The sequence below is a fragment of the Notolepis coatsorum genome (genome assembly GCF_963971535.1).
Source record: "Notolepis coatsorum genome assembly, chromosome: 6".
NCBI lineage: Eukaryota > Metazoa > Chordata > Actinopteri > Aulopiformes > Paralepididae > Notolepis > Notolepis coatsorum.
This window is the reverse complement of record NC_140170.1, coordinates 67,586,221-67,605,576: the sequence shown is the minus strand read 5'-3', so window position 1 is coordinate 67,605,576 and position 19,356 is coordinate 67,586,221. Positions and strand designations below refer to the sequence as shown.

The 19,356-nt window shown below is 45.6% G+C and overlaps 1 protein-coding gene across 1 annotated transcript in view; it reads left to right on the top strand.

Moving 5' to 3' along the window:
• Window positions 1-19,356, top strand: part of slc4a8 (solute carrier family 4 member 8) — a gene marked incomplete at both ends in the record, with an annotated part of 112,502 nt that overhangs the window by 55,418 nt on the left and 37,728 nt on the right. Inside the window, 2 exons of the mRNA XM_084315607.1 lie at window positions 15,134-15,307; window positions 17,670-17,746. Of these exons, the coding sequence (XP_084171733.1) occupies window positions 15,134-15,307; window positions 17,670-17,746 (251 nt within the window). The remainder of the gene's footprint in view (window positions 1-15,133; window positions 15,308-17,669; window positions 17,747-19,356) is intronic.

Below are 19,356 nucleotides of genomic sequence, written 5' to 3'. Positions count from 1 at the left end.
GCAGGTAGAAGATTGACGGGAGATCCATCGCGATTTGGAATCAAATTGAGGAGAACTTTAATCCCTGGGGTATTAATCAAACAACACGGGAAAAGGCAGTCATATTCCAGCGCGGTCTTTATTAGCCGACAACAAAATAGATGCATCTAAAAATCATATAGCCAATCGAACACAACTGATAAAGGCATTCATATTACAGCACGGTTATAATGACACACAACCAACGCCAAACAGTGGTCAACGAATGGTCTTTATTAGTATTTTGAGCTGTCCAGGCAGAATTGCAGCAATGGTCTTAGGGAGCCGTTGATATCTGACATCACCGTTTACGAGTCCGCCTTTTATTTATCCCACAATACGCGATTCGACAGCAGTGAACAATCTTCGTGGAGTTTCTCAGGGTTCCGCTCGGGTCCGTCCATTATTTCACATCCCATGGGGGGTGTTTCCTCATTTTCATGACCATATATGGATAATCATGCACGAGCATTGACGGTAGAACAAAGTGGTATTCATCAACACGGAGGACCATAGAGCCTGCGTACGCACGTGTGATGAATGCCGACTTCCCTGTGCGTACGCTAGTTCTACATTCCGTGCTTACGTGTGGAAGTAGGTCAAGTTCTACGTCCACGTTGATGAATGAGGGCCCAGGTTGTATACTTGCTTCCTGCGTAACCAGAGATTGGACATTCAGTGTTGATTTGCCTACGAATACTCATTTGCCTTACAAGTGCATTCAAATCATAAATGTAATTAAGTGAATGTTGTATATACCTTTTGCTATATTAAACCTTCGACTGTTATATTTGTGTGGACCTGATTTCATATGTGGGAAAGTGTTCATCATACTTAGATATCGTGTACTGTATGGCCAGAAGTTAAAGTACATCAAGCGGTAGTGGTTTAATGATACCATACTTATCAATACAGTCAGGGAATTGTACCCCTCAGTTACAGCGAGCATAAAAAAGATAGAGAAGTAGCAAGGTAAGGTAAATCACAGTGTTTCACATTAGGATCTAGCATCCCAACAGATGCCAATGGCAACACACACACACACGCACACACGCACACACGCACGCACACACACACACTGAACGATGACTGTGTGACAGGCACATAGATTTAACAGTTGGCGGTCTCACACCGCTTTCCTCGCCTCCACCCCTCCCCTCTCTTCTCCACCCCTCCTCTCTCTCCTCCACCCCTCCCCTCTCTCCTCCACCCCTCCCTTCTCTCCTCCACCCATCCTCTCTCTCCTCCTCTCCTCTCCTCCACCCCTCTCTCTCCTCCACCCCTCCCCTCTCTCCTTTACCTCTCTCCTCCACCTATCCTCTATCTCCTCCTCTCCTCCACCCCTCCCCTCTCTCCTCTCCTCCACCCCTCCTCTCTCCTCCATCCCTCCCCTCTCCTCTGTCTCCTCCCCTTTCCTCCACCCCTCCCCTCTCCTCTGTCTCCTCTGTCTCCTGCCACCACCACCTCTCACTTGGTCTCTCACTACAAGTGGAGAGAGAGAGAGACAAATATAGAAAGTGAATGTTTCATCGATTTGTTTTTAGTTTATTCAGGATATGTCTAGAATGTAATTTTGCTTTTGTTTGCTTTCAGTTGAGAAAATAAATTATTACACATGCGCGCGCGCGCGCACGCACACACACACACACACACACACACACACACACACACACACACACTTAAGCCATACATTTTTATTTATAAACTATAAGATGTTGTTTTGCAGCAAAGTAGCCCACCTCACTTATACTTTAGACCACGTCATGCATCGTGGCCCAAATCCTAAGGCTACGTTAAGACTGCAGATGAAAGTGGCCCAAATCTCATAAATCGAATCTCATAAATCAAATCTCATAAATCAGATACAGGTCTGATTTATTTGCGATTGCAATCCGTCTGAACAGTCATGTCAGAATAATCACTGTAGATAGACATCCATCATCCTTCTGCAACGGGAGGAGTCCCTCGGTGAGTACAAACATGGAAGACAGCTGTGATGGAGGTGGTCAGTGGAGGGACAGTGAGGTGTTTACCTTATACGTATTTGGGGTAGGGATGGGTACAGAATCCGACCGAATCACGTCGGTACTACTGAGTACCGATTCACGTGAGATCCACCGGTGCCACATTTCGGTAATGCAAAAAAAAAAGACCAAAAAAAACTGGGTGAATTTACATTCTGTAGTGTGGTAGTGAAAGGGTTAACTGTACCTCTCACAAGTACATTCACGTCAACGTTCACGCGCACAATACACGCGTACCTAGGATTTGACTTGATTCAACAACAAAGCAGTTGGGGCAATGGCAAGCCGAAAACGGTCGCAAGTGTGGTTACACTTTACAAAGCTAGATGCAGACAACGCTTGCTGCAATATTATATATTATATATATTAACAAATTGTTCTAAATAAATAATAATGATAATAAATCATTTGAAGTTTGGACTCTTTTTTTACAACTGAGGTAGGTAGATTACATTTTTAGAGACGAAAGTACCGGAAAAAAAAAGGTACCGTTGGGTACCGGTATCGGTTCAAATGTGAACGGTATCCAACCCTAATTTGGGGTGATACTTCTGTGAAACCTGAGGGGACGTGTCATAACCAGTGTTTGAAAGCATATTGAAAGAAGAGATGACTCTCATTCACCTCCTCCTCGCCCCCATTATCATCTGCTCACAGATGACCTCCACTGCACATCAACTCATAAATTAAACCATAAACTGTGACTTCAGTCTCCTTCATGTTTAATTCCATCTTCATTATTGTTCATGTGCGCATGCATTTCAGGAGCGTGAGCAGTTCACACTGGAATCTGATATTGGCCACATTAAAAAGATGATCTAAACAGCCAGACAAAAGATCTGAGCAACAAATCAGAATTGAGCACTAAGGCTTGCAGTGTGAACAAACGTAGCCTTGAGCTGATTGGAAGGCAAAACAAAACATGCGTGAATACAACCAAGGCGCATTTAATCGCATGTAATCAACCTATTATTCACTTTATGGTTAATACGATTATATAATTTAGTTAGAAATACTTCGCTCTTTCTTGTTCATCTTTCACACCTATACACACACACCTTATTAAAAAGGAAGGTTTTCTTTCACAAGACCTCACCTGACTGAACCCATTCTTGGTAACCAGATTTTCCACATTTCAGGATCAATTTCCTACAGATGCTACAAAGGTACTGTATACCCAATATGAAGGTGTACCGTCATGGATCCATGCAAAGGTATGGATTTAGACTATACCGTCATCCACAATATATAGGTATCGTAAAAATAAATAAAATAGACATAAGTTCATCAAAAATTATTCTTTGCAGCAGTAGTAAAAAGTAAAGGAAAAAATACCATTCTAAATTAAACAGGACCAACTGTACTCCTCCGTACATTGTAATTTGTACTGGAAAACTATACTATCAAATGCCGCTGTAACGTCAAAATATGGTGATATGATATTTTGGGGCATATCGCCCAGCCCTAGGCTGCATTCAAATCTAGATTATCTCGTACCTTGGGAGATGATTAGACACAATGAGGCCACGACGTGGTCAAGGGTCAAATTGGATGCAGCTACACAAGCCTCATATCACACAGACATCACCCCGTCCTCCAGAAAAAGTTATTTTGTGGGTGAGATGCTATCGGCTTGCTATCTGGCTAACAGAGATGCATGGATTTGGCCAGGAGGTGTAAACAGAATGTGGATAAATCATATGGGGATGTTATCTGGATAAGAGAAGCGTGATATGTTGGTCTGAGGAGGTTGTAGACTACCACATGCTGCCTACTGTCGGTCTGGGGAGGGTGTAGACTACCACATGCTGCCTACTGTTGGTCCGGGGAGGGTGTAGACAACCACATGCTGCCTTACTGTCGGTCTGGGGAGGGTGTAGACAACCACATGCTGCCCTACTGTCGGTCCGGGGAGGGTGTAGACAACCACATGCTGCCCTACTGTCGGTCCGGGGAGGGTGTAGACAACCACATGCTGCCCTACTGTCGGTCCGGGGAGGGTGTAGACAACCACATGCTGCCCTACTGTCGGTCCGGGGAGGGTGTAGACAACCACATGCTGCCCTACTGTCGGTCCGGGGAGGGTGCAGACTACCACATGCTGCCCTACTGTCGGTCCGGGGAGGGTGCAGACTACCACATGCTGCTCTACTGTCGGTCTGGGGAGAGTGTAGACTACCACATGCTGCCCTACTGTCGGTCTGGGGAGGGTGTAGACTACCACATGCTGCCTACTGTCGGTCTGGGGAGAGTGTAGACTACCACATGCTGCCCTACTGTCGGTCTGGGGAGGGTGTAGACTACCACATGCTGCCCTACTGTCGGTCTGGGGAGGGTGTAGACTACCACATGCTGCCCTACTGTCGGTCTGGGGAGAGTGTAGACTACCACATGCTGCCCTACTGTTGGTCTGGGGAGAGTGTAGACTACCACATGCTGCCCTACTGTCGGTCTGGGGAGAGTGTAGACTACCACATGCTGCCCTACTGTCGGTCTGCGGAGGGTGTAGACTACCACATGCTGCCTACTGTCGGTCTGGGAGAGTGTAGACTACCACATGCTGCCTACTGTCGGTCTGGGGAGGGTGTAGACTACCACATGCTGCCTACTGTCGGTCTGGGAGAATGCAGACTACCACATGCTGCCTACTGTCGGTCTGGGAGAGTGTAGACTACCACATGCTGCCCTACTGTCGGTCTGGGGAGGGTGTAGACTACAACATGCTGCCCTACTGTCGGTCTGGGGAGGGTGTAGACTATCACATGCTGCCCTACTGTCGGTCTGGGGAGGGTGTAGACAACATGCTGCCTACTGTCGGTCTGGGGAGGGTGTAGACTACCACATGCTGCCCTACTGTCGGTCTGGGGAGGGTATAGACAGCATGCTGCCTACTGTCGGTCTGGGGAGGGTGTAGACTACCACATGCTGCCCTACTGTCGGTCTGGGGAGGGTGTAGACTACCACATGCCTCCTCTGATACATGTGGAGTCGCCAGCCGCTTCTTTTCACAGTGAGGCGTTTCACTGGGAGAGTGTAGCGCATGTGGAGATTCACACTATCTGCGGTGGTAGGCTTAGAAGTGCTTAGACCTCTGCATTACCGCACCCAGATGTGGCATTATAAAGTTAGAATAATTAAATGGCTTTCTAGTCACCGCCCCTTATTAGCATCGACACATTGGCCTTGAGATGTTATGCTCAGGGTGGCTGCCAGCTCTGCAGGGCGTGTGTGTGTGTGCTTGTATGTGTGTGTGTGTGTGTGTGTGTGTGTGTGTGTGTGTGTGTGTGTGTGTGTGTGTGTGTGTGTGTGTGTGTGTGTGTGTGTGTGTGTGTGTGTGTGTGTGTGTGTGTGTGTGTGTGTGTGTGTGTGTGTGTGTGTGTGGATACGGGGCAGGTCCAGAGAGTAGTAGTAAGGTCTGATTGATTATGGATAAGTGAGCAGAACGGAGAAGGCAGGAAGGCAGGAAGGCAGGAGAGGAGGTTCAGTGCTGACTCAGCTAGACAGGAGGGGGAGGAGAGACGGTGGAAGAGGGGGATGAGAGGAGGAGGAGAGATGGTGCAGTGAAGACTGGAGGGCGTGGAGAGGAGGAGGAGGAGAAGTGGAGAATTGCTGATTCCTCTCTGCAGTACTCACATGGTGTGTTGATTCACATATATTGGCTGGGATTCATCAAAGCCACTTGTAATACTCATATTATGCTTTTTTTTGGTTCTCCCGTTCCTTTAGTGTGTTATGTAGCTGGAGGTGTGTGTTGAACGTCTGCAGAGTTACAACGTCCGGGGTTATTCCCTCAGACAGAAAACTACTGCTCCTGAACTACCTGAAAGGCTTAATTTGTACTACAGCCTTTTCTTCCTGAAATGCCTTGTTTGCAGTCCAGTCTTTTTCTTCCATTACTGCTCTATGCCACTATGTAACACTATATAACACTATGTCACACTATGTAACACTATGTCACACTATGTCACACTATGTAACACTATGTCACACTATGTCACACTATGTAACACTATGTCACACTATGCCACACTATGTAACACTATGTCACACTATGTAACACTATGTCACTATGTCACTATGTAACACTATGTCACTATGTAACACTATGTCACACTATGTAACACTCACTATGTAACACTATGTCACACTATGCCACACTATGTAACACTATGTCACACTATGTAACACTGTCACTATGTAACACTATGTAACACTGTGTCACACTATGTAACACTCACTATGTAACACTATGTCACATTATGTAACACTATGTCACTATGTAACACTATGTCACTATGTAACACTATATAACTATGTAACTCTATGTCACTATGTAACTCTATGTCACTATGTAACACTATGTCACTATGTAACACTATGTCACTATGTAACACTATGTAACTCTATGTAACTATATGTCACTATGTAACACTATGTCACTATGTAACACTATGTCACTATGTAACTCTATGTCACTATGTAACACTATGTCACTATGTAACACTATGTCACTATGTAACACTATGTAACACTATGTACCACTATGTCACTATGTAACACTATGTCACTATGTAACACTATGTCACTATGTAACACTATGTCACTATGTAACACTATGTCACTATGTCACTATGTAACACTATGTCACTATGTAACACTATGTCACTATGTAACACTATGTAACACTATGTAACACTATGTCACTATGTAACACTATGTCACTATGTAACACTATGTCACTATGTAACACTATGTAACACTATGTCACTATGTAACACTATGTCACTATGTAACTCTATGTCACTATGTAACACTATGTAACACTATGTAACACTATGTCACTATGTCACTATGTAACACTATGTCACTATGTAACACTGTGTAACACTATGTAACACTATGTAACACTATGTAACACTATGTCACTATGTAACACTATGTCACTATGTAACACTATGTCACTATGTAACACTATATAACAATATGTAACACTATGTAACACTATGTCACCCAACTCCTCGTCCAATCAACAGTCATCTCCCGCCTCGACTACTGCAACGCACTTCTAGCTGGCCTCCCGGCCACTGCCACCAAGCCTCTTCAACTCATTCAGAACGCAGCAGCCCGCCTGATCTCAAACCTACCGAAGTCGGCCCATGTCACCCCACTTCTTAGGGACCTGCACTGGCTCCCCATTGCTGCACGAATCCACTTCAACCTGGCATACCGTGCGGCAAAGGGAACCGCTCCCGCCTACCTCCGGTCAATGGTCTCTAACTACACACCCTCAAGACCCCTACGCTCTGCATCTTCTGGCCGCCTCAGACCTACTCCTATCCAAGCTCCGGGAGGGTCATCAAAGAGAAGTCGCCTATTCTCAGTCTTTGCCCCACAATGGTGGAATGAACTACCCAACCCAGTTAGGACAGCCGAAACCCGTCCAATCTTTCGCCGTCGACTAAAGACTCACTTCTTCAACCATTATCTGAAATGATAATAAAAAATAATAATAATAATAATAAAAGAAAAAAAAAAAAAAAAAATCTAACCCTGACTAACCTTACTGTCATGTACTTGTCCTAATAAACTAACCTACACTGTAACACGCAACACTTTGATAAACATTGTTACTCAGCTGATAGAGTTGTACCCTTCCTGAGGACTTGTCGTACAGAACTTGTAAGTCGCTTTGGATAAAAGCATCAGCTAAATGACTAAATGTAAATGTAATGTATGTCACTATGTAACACTATGTCACTATGTCACTCTATGTCACTATGTAACTCTATGTCACTATGTAACACTATGTCACTATGTAACACTATGTCACTATGTAAGTCACTATGTCACTATGTAACACTATGTCACTATGTAACTATGTAACACTATGTCACTATGTCACTGTTACGACCCTGGCTCAAGGCCCGCAACCTATGTGCAAAACCGACACCAAAACCTGTGTATTAACTCAAGTGCTACTATATTAAGGAATTACTAGTGTAAGCTAAAAGGATAAGGACTGGAAGAACGTGACAATCTATCTGGTAACCCACACTCTTCTAAACACAGACCCTGCATGTGTGTGTGCCTGGCTGGTTTTAAACCTCCCAGCAGGTAACCAATCAGCACTAATTAACTAAGTGGCAGCCCTCACCTACATGCCCCGTGACACAGAGTGATCAGGCCTCTAGTACATAACACCTCCCCCACCAAACTGGTTGCCCAAGAGGCAACCACTACACAACAACTCATAGACAAAACAAAAAAACAACTGTGACCCCTTAGTTGTCAGGGCCACTACCACAACAGTGATAACGGGTACCACAAACACCGGTACTATGATCGTGAGAGGGCGTCTGCTAGCACGTTGTCCCTCCCACGAATGTGGCGAATATCCAAGTTATACGCCTGGAGGAACAAACTCCATCGCATCAAACGATGGTTCGAGTTCACCATGCTGCGAAGAAAAACCAAAGGGTTATGGTCTGTATACACAACAAGGGGTAAACTGGAGGATCCAACGTAAACATCAAAATGGTTCAAGGCAAGAACCAAAGCGAGCGCCTCCTTCTCTATAGTAGAGTAGTGCAGTTGATGCCTGTCAAACTTTTTAGAAAAGTAGCACACTGGGTGCTCCACCTCTAATGCATCCTCTTGCAGGAGGACGGCTCCAGCACCGAGGTCACTAGCATCCACTGCCAACTTGAATGGCAGTTGAAAATCGGGAGCTGACAGAACGGGAGCGCTAATCAGAATACCCTTGATGCTCTCAAAAGACTGTTGACAAGTCTCAGTCCACACGAAAGGTACCTTAGGACTGAGCAGATTGGTCAAAGGGGCAACAACAGAAGCAAAGTTCCTACAGAAACTCCTATAGTACCCTGCCATACCTAGGAAGCGCTTTAACTCCCGCCTGGTGATGGGAGCAGGGAAGCCCACTATAGCCTCCACCTTAGCTGTAATGGGGCACACATGCCCACGTCCAACCACCTTACCCAGGTAGGTAACCGTGGCCTGTCCAAATTCACATTTCGCAAGGTTAACTGTCAAGTTAGCATCACCCAACCGCTTGAACACTTCCGCCAGATGCTCCACATGTTGTGACCAAGAGGAACTGTGGATAACCAGGTCATCCAGATATGCCTCACAGAACGCTACTCCGGCCAGGACCTTGTTCACTAGCCGCTGAAACGTCGCTGGGGCATTTCGCATGCCAAAGGCCATCGCTGTATACTGGCAGAAACTCTCTGGTGTGACAAAAGCGGATATCTCACGTGCTCGCGGAGTAAGCGGAACCTGCCAGTATCCCTTCAGCAAATCCAATTTACTTACAAAGGCTGCTGAACCCACCCGATCGATACAGTCGTCCATCCGAGGAAGAGGGTACGAGTCCGGCTTGGTTACTGCATTAACTTTACGGAAGTCAGTACAGAACCGATGAGTGCAGTCTGGCTTATCAACAAGCAGGCAGGGGGAGCTCCACGCACTAGAGCTGGGCTCCGCAATGCCATGTCTCACCATATAGTCTACTTCCTTACTCAAGATCCGTCGTTTTTCCGGATTCACCCTGTAGGCATGTTGCTTAATTGGCCCTGCACTACCAACATCAATGTCGTGCTCGAGTACATTAGTACGACTAGGGACATCAGAAAACAAACGTGTATGCTGTCTAAGTAGGCGCACCACATCCGCACGCTCAGGAAGTGGCAAGTACGACAGGTGTGAGTCCAAGTCACCTAGTATCTGGGTGTTTGGCAACCTGCCCTGAGAAATCTCCTTCGACACAGAACAGTCGGCCACAATAGGAGATGCAGAAACTGTCAGAATAGCCACAGGCTTGACCCCTGACTGGTCCATCTGAGCCCTATCATTGTATGCCTTCAACATATTGACGTGACATAATCTACTCTTGCGCCTGCGGTCGGGAGTTTTAATCAAGTAGTCGACCTCACCAACTTTGCGCTCAATGGAGTATGGCCCACTGTATTTAGCCTGTAATGCAGACCCAAGAATAGGCGAGAGAACACCTTGTCTCCCGGTGAGAACACCCTATGTCGGGCCCGCCTATCATACCACACCTTCATTTTTCCTTGGGCTACCTTTAGGTTCTCTTTCGCTAGTTCACATGCTCTACTAAGCTTAAGCCTGAAGTCGCACACATAGTCCAACAAATTAGTAGAGGAAGGAGTCTGGTCAGCCAACCACTTTTCCTTCAGCAGTTTCAAAGGACCCCTCACTGTGTGGCCGAACACCAGCTCAGCCGGGCTGAATCCAAGAGACTCCTGGGTTACCTCCCTAGCAGCAAACAGAAGCAAAGGAATTCCATCATCCCAGTCTTTGTCGAACTCCGTACAATATGCCCGCAGCATTGTTTTGATAGTCTGGTGAAATCTCTCCAGCGCCCCCTGGGACTCTGGATGATAGGCAGAGGAAGGGCAATGCTGGATAGACAACTGCTGGAGGACCTGAGCAAAGAGACGGGACATGAAGTTAGACCCTTGATCTGATTGAATGACCTTTGGTAGACCAAACGTCGAAAAAAACCTAACCAGAGCTTTGGATATAGCTGGGGCTGTGATCTTGCGTAAAGGAATGGCTTCAGGAAAACGGGTCGCTGCACACATAATAGTCAAAAGGTACTGGTTCCCTGTCTTAGTTCGAGGGAGGGGACCAACACAGTCAATGAGGATCCGCTCAAAAGGTTCCCCAACGGCAGGGATAGGCTGCAGAGGAGCCTGAGGGATCTTCTGGTTTGGTTTACCAACCACCTGACACACATGGCACGAGCGACAATATTGTGCCACATCTGACTTCAAACCAGGCCAACAAAAATGTCTCAGCACACGGTCATAAGTCTTCCTGACCCCCATGTGACCAGCAAGATCATGATCATGTGCTAGATGCAGTATATCAGGACGATACACGGCTGGAACAACAATCTGAAACACACTGCCCCAGTCATCCAGACTGGACAGGTTAGGTGGTGTCCACTTTCTCATGAGCACGTCATTGCTAACAAAGTATCCTTGAGACGTATCTACCATTGCATCCTCTAAAACCGCCTCTTCAAAGAGGGACGACAAGGAGACATCCTTGTTTTGCTCTAGTACCAACTGCTCATGAGACGGTATCACCTTACCAAAACCCTCATCAGGGCCACTTTTCAACTCAACAAAGAACGTGTCACTAAGTGTCATATCACCATCTAAGTTAACAACCTCATGGGTGTCACATTTGACCTTTGACATTGCGCGTGTTACCGCACACACAGGAAACACTCCTGGATGCTTCTGTGCGAGCTCATCAGGAACCTCAGAAACTACAGGGACGGGAACTACAACTGGAGTAGCCAGCACTTTGCCACCGGCCAAATCGTTCCCTAGAATGAAGGACACCCCCTTTATGGGAATGTGAGAACACACTCCTACGACAACATTGCCTGATACTAAGGGAGAGTTTAGCGAGACCTCATGCAAAGGAGTATTCACAAAGCCTCCTCCAAAGCCCTGAACAATGGCACCGGAATGCAATGAAGAATCTTCCGAAAATGGCAAAATCCCATCCAGAATGAGAGACTGGAAAGCTCCTGTATCTCTCCATATTGTAATAGCCTGCCTTGATCCTAATGCACCAACCAGTGAAACAAATCCATCCATCATAAATGTTGAGGAGCCCTCTAGCTCCCTGTCTGCACCTTTGATACTTCGCACCCCACCCTCTAATGTCGGCATAGGTGTCCTGTCCATGATTTCTACCAGAGCCACCGTTTTTACATTTTTCTGCTTAAGCACAGGGCATCCAGCAACGATATGACCAGGCTCCTTACAGTAAAAACAGATAACCCCCTCTGGGAATGCACTAGCAGAGCCACCTTGCCTAGGAGTCGAAGTAAACCGACCAGCAGACACGGGTGCCGGGAAGCGGCTCCCCTGAGAAGGACGCCTACTACCCCTGGACTCCACACGGCCCTCCTCTACAAAGACAGATTTGTGTGTTAACACAAACTCATCAGCCAAGACAGCAGCGTCGGCTATCTTCGATACCTTATGCTCATTTAGATGTGTGGACACGTTATCAGGAACACACCTTTTAAATTCCTCTAGGCAGTGTAGGCTTCTTGTGCCCTACCAACCAAAACACATTGCAGCAGCAGTGTCCAGGCGGTATCAGGCCACTTCAATGTGGTTGCCACCCGTTCAAAAAGGGGGAAATATCTTTCCACGTCTTTCTCAAAAAACGGAGGCACCATCCTAATATTCCTGCCTACATCAAAACCGGAACGTGACTCTGGATGCAGAACACCCGCCTGTAAGGCAGCATGCTTATACTCAAGCTCCTTCTGCGCACGCTCGTGCTCCAGCAACATTTGTCTCTCCTTAAGCTCCCGCTCCTCTTTCCTCTCTTTAAGCTCACGCTCCTCTCTCCTCTCTCTCTCCTTAAGCTCACGCTCATGCTCACGCTCCTCTCTCCTCTCCTTAAGCTCACGCTCCTCTCTCCTCTCCTCACGCTCTTGGTGTAGCTGCCTCTCCTTAAACTCCAACTCTCTAACCCTCCATTCACCCTCTGCACCAGATAAAAGCGGAGACGCGTCAGACGAAGGAGGCTGCTCCACCCTCTCCTCAAGCACCTGCCCTCTAATGAGCAACACCCTTAAAGCACTCAAGGCAGATGGCTTCAACCGTTTCTCACTGGGAGAAAGCTCCACCTTGTAGTGTACAGCAAGCTCCAGAAGCTGTTCTTTGGAAAACCTCTCCAACAAGTCATGCAAAGGGAGATCAACAAAATCCCTAACGGAAGCCATCTTTCCTACACCAGCGCCACCACCCGTTCACCATAGAGTCACCAAAGAAACACCAAAGAACCACCGAAGAACGACTAAAGAACCACGACGAACCACTGAAGAACCATACTGAATGCCAAAGCCACTAATAACAACCATAAAGGGACGCTGTGGCAATGTGTGCTACGGAGCGCACATTTCAAGGACGTAAAAAAAAACAAAAAAAAAACCACACCCACCCTAAATAGACGTGACATACACTCAGGGTGTTAGGTGCTACCAGGTATGCTCAACAAACACTCAAACAAACAAAACAAAATAAATCCAACAAACAATTCCAAACAGGTGCGCCTTCTAACCTGATGTGACCACATATGCTTCTACGTCTAAACTGCAGGGGGAAAAAAAAACCCGGCCTACCACATGTCTACCCTAAGAAACACTAATTCAAGCCCTACCACACTACCTGTGTTTCCTGGCCGCCCTAACCTACCTACCCTTAAACTAATGCCCTGTAGACCTAACTTTCTTCAACCACACCTGCTACCAGTCAAAGATCATATACAATCATTTCATTGACCGCCCCAGGAGTACGTGGTGCACCGGACGCTAACCCACAACCAGAAAATAATGTCCCTATCTACATGTGGTGCCTACCAAACTATATATTTTAACAGCATAAGTAGTCACATCAAATTACAAACAAATACGGCATACTCACCTGTTTGATGAAATGGCTCAGCCCCCACGTTACACCAAATGTAACGAACACCACCCAAACCATAATATGATGACACCCCGTGCAACACAAAAAAAAAAACACCAAACAAAGTTCTAGGGGTAAAAGATCCCGGACGAGCGCCCAATTGTTACGACCCTGGCTCAAGGCCCGCAACCTATGTGCAAAACCGACACCAAAACCTGTGTATTAACTCAAGTGCTACTATATTAAGGAATTACTAGTGTAAGCTAAAAGGATAAGGACTGGAAGAACGTGACAATCTATCTGGTAACCCACACTCTTCTAAACACAGACCCTGCATGTGTGTGTGCCTGGCTGGTTTTAAACCTCCCAGCAGGTAACCAATCAGCACCAATTAACTAAGTGGCAGCCCTCACCTACATGCCCCGTGACACAGAGTGATCAGGCCTCTAGTACATAACAGTCACTATGTAACACTATGTCACTATGTAACACTATGTCACTATGTAACTCTATGTAACACTATGGCACACTATGTCACACTATGTCACTATGTAACTCTATGTCACTATGTAACACTGTCACTATGTAACACTATGTCACTATGTAACACTATGTCACTATGTCACTATGTAACACTATGTCACTATGTAAGTCACTATGTCACTATGTAACACTATGTCACTATGTAACTCTATGTAACACTATGTCACACTATGTCACTATGTAACTCTATGTCACTATGTAACACTATGTCACTATATAACACTATGTCACTATGTAACACTATGTCACTATGTCACTATGTAACACTATGTCACTATGTAACACTATATAACACTATGTCACTATGTAACACTATGTCACTATGTAACTATGTAACACTATGTCACTATGTAACACTATGTCACTATGTAACACTATGTCACTATGTAACACTATGTCACTATGTAACACTATGTAACACTATGTCACTATGTAACACTATGTCACTATATAACACTATGTAACACTATGTCACTATATAACACTATGTCACTATGTAACACTATGTCACTATGTAACACTATGTAACACTATGTCACTATGTAACACTATGTCACTATGTAACACTATGTCACTATGTAACACTACAGAAGAGAAAAGGGTCATTTTATACTGCATTTCAGCCAAAAAAATTAAAAAATTCAAAAGACATACAATCACACCACATATAAAAATCATAACAATAAGACAACAAGACGAGACAAAAGTAAGGATAACAAATCAATGGTTGGAGATAGAGGTTTTAAACTCTGCAACAGAGGGTCGAATCTCAAGCTTGAAGGACTGTTGGAGTTAATTCCGTGAGCTAGAGGGGCATCATAGCAAAATGCAGATTTACCCTGTTCAGAGCAAACTCACTCACTCACTCACTCACTCACTCACTCACTCACTCACTCACTCACTCACTCATGGTTACCCCCACTCTGCCCCATAGTGGCGGCTCACAGGCATCGCGCTGTTGTTTAAGACCTGTTAGCTTGAACACCCACCCCCCCCCCCCCCCCCCCCAGTGTGTCCTCCTTGTCCGTGAACAAATCACTAAAATAACCCTTGCGTCCGCAGACATGGTGTTGGACCACCAGGAGGCGTCCCACGAGCTGGACGACACGGTGAGGGTGAAGGTGCGCGAGGCGCTGCTGAAGAGGCACCATCACCAGAACGAGAAGAAGAAGGGCACCCTCCTCCCCATGGTGCTCTCCCTGGCCGACCGCAAGGTGTCCGAGCCCCTGCTGCCAGGTACAGTAAAGCACCTGCAAGGTGTTCGAGCCCCTGTGTCCAGGTACAGTACGGCCCGGTTCGGACCGTGCTCTGGCTTTCTCACCTCTATAGACCTGTTCACTGTATACGTCAGACTCGGTGTGCGCGCGCATCATCGCGGAGCAGAAAGGAACGTAATCCTGGTCAGAACAACGGGGCAGACTACAATATATTTGCATTTGTTAGCCATGCTAGTGATCTAAACAATCAATCCATGCCAAAGCTTGATATGTAAAAGGTGAAAGACTCATACCCACAGCCATGCTGATTTGGGAAAATTACATCCAGCTGTTTTTGTTTGAAACAACTCTGTCAGAAACAATTTGTCAGAGGGGTGTCATGGTTTCTCCATAGAGCCCCGTCGTATTCTTTTAGCGCAGCAGCTCGCGCAGGTCCGGGGCAACTTAGTCACGTGACTCAGTTGGTATTGAAGTCCGACTGTGTGACTGACAGCTTGCCTGCTTTTCTGCACTGGTAACCCCTCGTGTCAAGCGTTTTTCTGCAGTCACAGAAAATTTGTTAGAGCCAATATTTATTTAGATTGCATATTCCACCTCTGTGAGATGGTCTACACAACATACAAATCGAAATGTTCGTTTTTAGTGTCGAAATTATTTTGTGCCTCCGAGAGGATTCTAAAGAGCATTGAATAGCATTGAATTCCTAATAGGTGTTTTATTTTTTGGTTAAACAACCAAAAAAGTCCCAAAAAGAAAGAATACTCCGATTTCACACGGTTGTAGTCGAGACTTGGGGCAACATTTAAATGCGAAAACCTTGTTATTGGCTCCTATTTAGTAGGCGTTTGAATGAAAAACACTGACACCATTTTGGCATTTCTCCAACAAATCATCAACCAACAAACACCATTGTGTGCACACAGGGGTTGTCTACAATCTGAGTGGTTGTCTGTTCTACCGATTGAGTGTATCATCTGGGACTTTAGCTTTTTGCGAGGAAAGTGGCCCGAAAACAGAAGGAGCTGAAACTGCGTCCTGGATAGCATTGTGGGCGGAGCTCCCGTTTGATTACATTACCAGGAGAAACAAGCATCTCACGTTTTTCATGTACATTTAAAAAAGCTGTGACAATAAAATAATCTGAATCTGAGAACATTTTACCTCCCTACTGCTGTATGCATTGTTCACAAGAGCAATGCACAGAGATTTTCGAGAGACACTTGGTAACCTGTGGATACCCACAATGCATTGCGTGCAGTCCCATGCAGAGCTGTTTTCACGTTTCAAGACTCAGAACCGTGCAAGTAGGGACTGGGCCTCAGATTGGTGCAGGTGCAGATTAACCAGTTTAAAGCTGCTTTACACCACACACGCCACAGGAAGTCCAGCCATCAGACTTTTTTAACGCATCACTGTGCCTCACTGCATCACTGAGCACAGGGTGACAGTACAATCTGGCATAATCTTCCTGGACTTTTACTTTTAAATCGACATTTTACTATTTTACACTTATTACTGTATATTTCTGTATATTTTGGCTGTATATTTTAGAATGTATATACAGTACATATCAGAATGTATATCCCGGGCCGTATTTGATTCTTTATTCTTATTTTTATTCTTATTCGTGACTTTTGTTTTTGACTACCTAAATGTTTACTGTTTACTGTGAGCGATCTGTAGTGCTGAATTTCCCTTGGGATATTTAAAGTATTTCTATTCTATTCTATTCTATTCTATTCTATTCTATTCTATTCTATTCTATTCTATTCTATTGCTCCTGATTGGGCTAATCCCTGTACTTCAAGGTCTCGACTCCAGACTGGTCAAGGCTGCCGTGATTTCTTTCAGACATTAATTCCATCCGATCAAGTGTCCCATTACCTAGTCTGTCCGCAGCACCTGGTTTTGTCTGTCAGTCAGGATTTGTATTTTTCCGCCCTCTAAAGCCCTCTGCACCTGGCTGATGAATAGAGAGAGAGAGACAAAGACTGAAGGAGGACAGGATCATAGGCTTAGAAAGATAGAAGATTGGAAAGAAAGACGGACAAGGTGAAAGACAGACAGACAGACAGACAGACAGACAAGGGGACATTCGGGGGCGGACACAGACAAAAATCAATACACTTGTTCCAGCAAGTGGCAGATGGCAGATGTATTGGCCAGCTGAAGATTACTGCCTTTATGGATTGTTTCACTCTCATTTGACCAGCCGATACAGAGGATATGTACTTTGGTTTAGAGACACACACGCACACACGCACACACACACACACACACACACACACACACACACACACACACACACACACACACACACACACACACACACACACACACACACACACTCATAAACATTTTCTGTGTCTTGTCACATCCAGCCACCTCGCCCCAGCCTCAGTCCAGCAACCCAGATATGAAGACCGGGCCAGACAGCTCTCACGTGGACCTCAGCAGGGTGAGCGTCAGCATGGCAACCGCAACCCTGCGTTCTCCTCACCTGTGTGTGCTGCTTTTCTGCTCTCTCTCTCTCTCTGTGTGTGTGTGTGTGTGTGTGTGTGTGTGTGTGCGTGTGTGTGTGTGTGTGTGTGTGTGTGTGTGTGCTCCTGTTTAGTGACTCATTGCTCTAATAGGGGTTTCTTTTCTGAATCAGAGAACTCACTAGAGAGTGAGGGAGAAAGAGAGAGAGGGAGAGAGAGAGAGAGAGAGAACCATAGATAGACAGCAGATACTTTCTGACTTCAAGCAGAGAATGAACCCCTTACTATCTCATATCCAGCAGTAACGCCTGTTATGTGAGCTACCTATAGTCTACAGTCTACCCATGTAACACTGTATGATGTACAATAACACTGTTACTTACAGTACTTACGCCATATCGCTCCTTTTGGGGGAGCATAGGCCGTCGACAACAGTTCGCCAGGGTCCTCTGTCCTGTGCTTTGCTTTCCAGCTGTTTCCATGTCAGTCCGCTCCGTGTGATGTCTGTCTCCAAGTCCCTGCGCCAGGTGTTCTTGGGCCGGCCTCTCTTCCTTTTGCCTTGGGGGGTCCATCTAAGGGCCTGTCTGGTGGTGCTGGTGTTTGGTTTGCGTAGTGTGTGGCCGATAAACACTGTATATACTGTATATATATATCTGTATATATCCCATACTTACTCTTATTAGTTATACCACTGGCCAGTATGACTTAATAATACTGTACATACATTATATTAGCATATTTACTTATTATGTTACAATATTACAAAGCAGTCAAGTGTGGCAGAACCCCAGGACAGACGGACACAGGAGGCAGACGGATACAATTATCCAATTTAATAAATAAAAGAACACAATAAGCAAACATAACCTACACTAACGGGGCCTACGTGGGGGGGATGCCAACGGTAATGTAAATGAGATGTGTCTGAGACAATTACTGCATGTGTATGTGTGCGCGTGTGTCTAGCATGCAAAACGAATGTGGTGTAGTTATGTAAATGTGATAAGGGTGTTGTTCGTGTGCGTGTACTAACCAGTCCACTCTTAACAGTTTCGCGGCCACTGGGATGAGTCTAATTAATCTCAAGAGGGCCGTGAAATGTAAACAGACGTGGGGCTGTTTGTAGAGCTAAATCTATACTTTATAGTATTGCTATCTGTCCATTCTCATTGTGAATTGAGACCATAAACCGTCCCTTCAAAATGGCTTAAAGAAGAAAGAAAAAATCATCAATACGTTCTCATTTTATAGCGCTGTGAATATAAGCATTATACCGGATTTGGTCTAGTATATTTCCTGGAAGCCGAGATAATGGGCTAATAGCTAATAACGTTAAATCCAATGGCATTTCGGTTATAGATACGCTCCAGTTGCATTATCGCGATAGCGCCCCTAAGAGGATCTGGCCGGTATTGCACCTTCTCGAATTCATAGAGTAGGGTAAATCTGCAGTGCCGCTCGGCGACCTTGAATAGGTTATTAATATGGAATAAAAGCAATAACAACTTGCCACGGATTTATCCGTGCTTCTGTCCACAACGGGTGGAATCGAAACACGGATATATACGTTGTTCGTCCCCATTGTGTT